The 6,363-nt window shown below is 38.0% G+C and overlaps 1 protein-coding gene across 2 annotated transcripts; it reads left to right on the forward strand.

Moving 5' to 3' along the window:
• Positions 1-1,540, forward strand: saa (serum amyloid A). Of its 2 annotated transcripts, none has more exons than XM_034116913.1 (4): positions 1-51; positions 128-227; positions 402-540; positions 1,363-1,540. In XM_034116913.1, exons 2-4 carry the CDS (start codon positions 140-142, stop codon positions 1,523-1,525), a joined length of 390 nt encoding a protein of 129 aa, XP_033972804.1. In that variant the 5' UTR covers positions 1-51; positions 128-139; the 3' UTR covers positions 1,526-1,540. The 2 variants fall into 2 exon arrangements, with proteins under 2 accessions (XP_033972804.1, XP_033972805.1); XM_034116914.1 differs by having other exon boundaries at positions 32-51; positions 132-227.
• The last annotated feature ends 4,823 nt before the right edge of the window (positions 1,541-6,363 follow it).

Genomic DNA, 6,363 nt, shown 5'->3' on the forward strand with positions numbered 1-6,363 from the left:
CAGTGGCTACGATCTGATAAGACTTACTGGACACTCAACAGGAAAAGCAAAGTAAGTTTGACACATCTGAAAATATAAAGGTACATATGTATTTATTGGTTTAAATAATTGTAACATTTTCTTTTAGACAGCTGGAACCATGAAGTTGCTTATTGCAGGAATTGCTCTGTTCTTCATTGTGGAAACCAATGCAAGGTGGATCAACTTTCCTATAGAAGCCATTCAAGGTTAGAAACATTACTTTTTAAGATCTCTAAAAAACGATGTGAATAATTTTACACCATATATCTAGGATTTACAGTTTGAAATGTCAATGACATGTTTTTTTTATTTTATTTATTTATTTATTTTTATATCTGGATTCTTTCCTTTATCTGACTGTACCCGGTGGTCCTGACCAGGAGCTGGTGATATGGGGAGGGCATACATTGATATGAGGAAGGCCAACACGATAGGCGCAGACAAATACTTTCATGCCAGAGGAAACGCTAATGCTGCCAGCAGAGGAGAAGGAGGCAAATGGGCAGCTGAGGTGATCAGGTGAGGAGCAAAGTGTAGGAACACATCTTCTTATACAATGTTGGCTGTTTCTCTTAGTTTTTTTCTAAAAATGAAAACATTCTTGTTTGTAAAGCAGCAGATTGATCAAAGAGCACATTTTTTCTCTACATTCTTATCTTATATATTATCTTTTACATTATTATTTATCGATATATAAGGGAGGCTGTGGCTCAGTGAGTTTGTGCACTGATCTTCAGATCAGGAGACCACTGGTTCAATCCCCACTGCAGTCAGCAGGCCGCTGTGTCCCAGGCCAAGACACTTCACCGCAAATTGCTCCTGTGGATTGCCCACAGTATTGAGTGTATGTAATTCGCTTTGGATAAAAGTGTCTAACAAGTGACCTGTAAAGTCAAATCGTTGATAAAGTATTCAGTACCTCAGTGATCATTTTCTATCCATTCATAATTGATATGCCATCCCATTATTAAACGGCTTATTTCTGATGTTCTTTGCAGCTGACAACCAGATCTGTGTATCATTTGTACACAATCATATGCAATAAATAACTAATATTCGGGCCTACCTTAATGACGCTCCATCTCATTAACATATAGATGCATTTGCTAAACATTTTAGATCCAGTTTCTTCCCAAAAAGTGGCTCCGCTCTGCTTCCTGCAGCTTTTCACAGATCCAATCCAAATGTACAATTATACCTACTGCAATTATACTTATTATTGCCTAAGACCATAACACCTTTGTACACCTTGCTTGCTCAGACAACCACAGTCTTTTTTTTACCGAACTTGTTTTATTAATCAGTTCATTCTGATGTACATTGTCTATGTTTCCATTTCAGTAATGGCAGAGAGTGGGTGCAGGAAAAAATGGGTCATGGTGCCGAAGACTCTGCTGCTGATCAGAGGGCAAATGAGCATGGACGCAACGGAGGAGATCCCAACGTTTTCAGACCAGCAGGACTTCCTCCACACTATTCATCTGAAAGTCATGAGGATGAATAAAAGAACAAAATTATATTTTTTGTTTGGGAGTTATTGACAAAGACAGAGTTTTTACACAACAAACATTAACATGTACATACACCATTAAATACATTTTTATTTGCAAACATCAGAAACGGTTTATGACCATCCATACCCAATTGTGAAAGAACACAAACGAAATTATCAAAACTGAACATTAAAATGTTTTCAAAGGCAGTTCAGAGAGAGATCCGCATGGGGTGCTTTAAGAGCTGTTTACGTACATTTATGATAGTAGTGATACTGTAAGTCCAAAATTAATTTAATTACATTATCTAAGTCTATAGAAGGCTATACTGAATGGATAAATAAACAAACAATGAAGCAGGGCGAATATCATTTTTCCCTGGATAGTGAAAAAACAGCAAAATCATTAACCCTTATGTTGTGTTTGGGTCTCCCGTTTCAAGTTAAAATTATATAATAACTACCCTCTAGTTTTGATTATCGGAACAAGGCTTCATGATATCCTCCACAACAGCTATATAAACACTACAAAAATATTTTTACAATTTTAGCCAAGTCTGAAGGTCTCAAAAAAAAAGTGTATAATTTGGTGTTCAGGTCTGGGAAGACCCAGCAGAATTGTTGGGGGTGACTCTGGGTCAAATTTGGCCCAATCAAGATTCATCTTTGACTTTAGACACCCCACCCCCACCCACTTCCTCCACTGTAACAATCATTTTAAGTCTATTAAAGGTGGGGTAGGTAATTTTGGAGAAACCAGCTCGAGTGCGCGAGAATTTGAAAATAGCCCCTCCTCCAACACACACGAATGCGCACATGACCAATGAGGGCATGGGATACATTTGTGCAGAGATGGAAGGCTGACAGGCAGGTAGGCCATCCAGTTATTTTAGCCGGGCCGGCTAAAATGATTGGTCGTGCTTTTTACAGTATTACGGCTTCCACAGATGACATTTCTTTATGGATTTTTTGTCAAAGCACTTAAGATATTCATTGCTATCGGGATTTTAAGAGCATTCCATGGAATATAACAAAAAGTGTATCTCGAGACGGTTTCTCAAACTTACCACCTTTAAGTCAGATAACATCATTATCCACTGTCTTCACTATAGGGAATATAATGAGTGAATTTAATCACATTCTTTACTTAAATATGTGGTGTGATTTGTTTTGGGGCCATAACATAAAATTACAACAGGATTTTACGGTTATGAATGCATAATAAGTTAGTTATGACAATATTGGATGATAGTCATTATTTTGGAGTGTTTTGGACTGAGATAAATCGTGGGTCAAAATTGACCCGCGAACACCATGAACGGTAACAGTTTTTGAACACAACACAAGGGTTAAATGATTATTGGAACATAATTGTCCATGACAAAATGTTTGGGCAAATTCATTTGTATACAGTATATGCCCATAATGGGCTAACTATGTTGTCATATGGTGGACTAATACAATTTTCTTTTAGTTAAAGTGGACCTATCATGCTATATTTGAATAATATAGTGTAGGACCATACCTATTTAAGGCATATTTATACTTTTTTTTTTTCAAAATACCAAACAGATCATGCATTTTAGCCATGCCTCATTTCGCTCAATTTGACAATTTCTAGCTCTGTTTTTGCAAGGGCTGATTCTGTGAGAACAGCACCATCTACTGGCCTGGCATATGTACTACAGCGTCTCCAGCGCTTTCGAACGGCAATGGCCGTGGCTGTCTCCTCCTGATTGGTGGAGTTGGCCCAATAGCCGTAGCGCCACTGTCCTGACGTCAGGACAGTGTTCAAATCTGGATCAGTTTTTATCAGATCCGTTGCAGCCCCTTTTTTAGATATTTGGGTATGGAGGAAAATAGAGAGGGTTGTGTTTTCTGACACTTGGTGAGTTCCCTGGAACACCGGGGACACATATTCATGTATAGAAGACGTACAAAAGTACATTTTGCATGATAGGTCCCCTTTAACTTAACCATGCACTCTTCAATTGAAAACCCAATATGCTGCAATGAAGAAGGTCAATTAATCAAATTAGTTTTACCGCTTCTTTATATTTGAGCATTTTTGACGTTATTGCCATATTTTGACTTTTTTAATGTAAAATGAGAACAAATTCTTTTTTTTTTAAATAATGCTGCCATTCAGAGGGATTAAGTCTGATACTTTGGCATTTGTGGATTTAATGTGTCTGATTTAACCCTTCTCTTGCGTCAAAAGTGACCGAGTGACTTTGTTTTTGATCATAAATAATGTTTTTCATCCAATTGCCTCAAGACCTTAAGTTATCCTCCACACTAGGCCTCTGAACATATACAATTGATGATCACCACTTGCATTGATTTTTTAGTGATTTATTCAACAGTGAAACACCCATGATGTTTTCGGTCAGAATTGACCGCCATAGGAAATTAATGGGTATGAGTGTATTACAGTATGTTGATCCTGCAGATGGAAAACATCTCCACACACACACACACACACACACACACACACACACACACACACACACACACACACACACACACACACACACACACACACACACACACACACACACACACACACACACACACACACACACACACACACACACACTTCTAGTGCTTATGTCCCCCCACACCTTCCAGACAAAACAATTTACTCTAAGTTACGGGAACCTCTCACTTTCTCGCGCTGTATGCCCCTCCATTACTGTCTCTCATGCAGTTATATTTGTGCCTAGCTCACATTTGACTCATTGACACAATGAGTAGGCGACCGATTAGGCGATTTTCTGTCAGAGAGGCTCTGCACAAATGTTTTGAACCAGATGAAGACGAGATTGAACCAGACATAGAGGACGATGTCTCAGAAATGGAAGACAACAGCGATCCAGACTATGAGCCTGACCAACAGTCGACAGACCAGGAAGAGGCCCCTGAGAGGAGCCCTGAATATTTATTTTTCTCCAAATGTTCATTGAGGAAAACAGTATCAGTGTCTTATTTTATATTCATCACAGTGAATGCAGTGAATGCTGAACTTGATGGGCCCACCGGTGGGTCCGGACCATATACTGTAGTTGAAAGTACACAATGAAACACTGACTTGCTTGTATCCAATCAATACATCTCATACATCATTGGAACGGGAAGACTCTCAGCTACAACACCAACTAAAGCATTTCCATCTCCAGTAAACACAGCCTACATGGCAAGCATTTTTATAATATACAGTAATGTACAGTAAGCACTATCTTTGAACTTACTGCAAAATTATAACATGAAATTCACCCCTGGTGTCATTCTGTCTGTCACCCCTTGATTCTACTTGCTTTGACTGTTCAAATGAGATGTCAACCATCAAAATTGGATAAGGGGTTCCAGAGATATCACTGTGCAAAACACACCAGTCAATTTTGACCGAAAATAGTATGGGAAGGGGGGTATGACCTAACGCAAGAGAAGGGTTAATCCCATTCTATCTATGGTCGTGATTAGTTTTTCATTCAGCTGTAATGTTGAATGATGGCCACTGGGGAGCAGTGCTGCGTTGGTTCCCTGACATTTTAGGCTGAGATGCTTAGAGGTTATCTTTATTGTGGATTACTTTGATCCAATGATAATACATTTTCTTTCTCTATTTCTATATCTCAGCCTTGTAAATTAAGTTCCTAAATGAAACAAATGAATGGCATCAAACAGGTGACTCTGGATAATCAAAAAACCCTTTGAGTGAATATCCTTTTTTCATTCTTGATCATTTTGAAAAACTTGGTAGTGATTTTAATATTCCTAATCTTTAGAAAAGGTCATAGGCACTCACACCCACACAGTTGATATAAGGATGATTACAATTAAAATCATGAAGCTACCAAACTCAATCTACACAAAATAATTATGAATATGAAAGTTGACACAGTTGTACATTAACAGAAATATTGAAGATGTCATTTATGTACATTCTGTTCACACCAACAACTCTTGAGAATGTGTTTCACACCTGTGGGTGATGGAGAAAAATATCCAATTTGACAAGTTCAACTTCTTTTTAAGGAGGTAGTAAGATGCAGCATTTTGACCATAAAATATATTTTCTCAATCATATATATTTCTATATTTTTTATATTGATTAGTAGATCTTTTTTTGATCTATATATTTCTTCTGAAGTAGGCCATTGAACAAGGTGAGGAGATGAGGTCACTTCCGGCTGCCATCTTTGTTAGGTTTATTCTAAATTAAGTGGAGAGATTGCCGTAGTAAAATATTGTTTTTATTGTTGAGCAATGGCACATTCCCTTGCTCGAAAGAAGGAGTCTCTGGGAAATCTAGACTTTTGTATTGAGTCTGTTAATACAACTTGCGCGGTTTGGCTTTTAGCTAGCACCGGCTCTTTATGTAAGCTAACGTCAGTTAATGCTAGGTAACGTAGCTGCGTGAGTTCATGCTGGCTAACGTCAGTTAATGCACGTGGAGACTTGGCACATTGATTGCTATTGATTGCTAGTTTATTTATCTACAAACAGCAAGCTGGATTGATCTGTCTTCCGTATATTGTTCTATATTGTTCTCGCATGGTTACTACTTTTCCATCTTGGATTTAAATTAGTATATTTTTCGCTCTTGTTATTGAACATTTGGTTGTGTTTAAGCCTATTGCTGTTTGGTTCACTGTTCATGTGTTTTAAAGTAGAAAACAAATCTAAAAGAAATAGCGCAGATTTACAATATACATTTTTTATTTAACTTGCTAATACCGACGGGCCAGTTGTGTCTGTTATATTTTTCATATAATACGGTAACGGATTACTCTTTCTCCAGAGTACCGGTGTATCTGTCGCTGCTCGGGCGGGGTAGCTGCAGTGGG

Source organism: Trematomus bernacchii, unplaced genomic scaffold (assembly GCF_902827165.1).
Source record: "Trematomus bernacchii unplaced genomic scaffold, fTreBer1.1, whole genome shotgun sequence".
In the NCBI taxonomy this organism is placed as follows: Eukaryota; Metazoa; Chordata; class Actinopteri; order Perciformes; family Nototheniidae; genus Trematomus; species Trematomus bernacchii.

What these genes read in the sequence shown, in the direction of transcription:
- saa (XM_034116913.1), top strand. Translation starts at nt 140, where the DNA reads ATGAAGTTGCTTATTGCAGGAATTGCTCTGTTCTTCATTGTGGAAACC. An exon ending in TCCTATAGAAGCCATTCAAG is followed by an intron (nt 228 to 401) that starts GTTAGAAACATT and finishes GGTCCTGACCAG; the next exon opens with GAGCTGGTGATATGGGGAGG. An exon ending in TGGGCAGCTGAGGTGATCAG is followed by an intron (nt 541 to 1,362) that starts GTGAGGAGCAAA and finishes TTTCCATTTCAG; the next exon opens with TAATGGCAGAGAGTGGGTGC.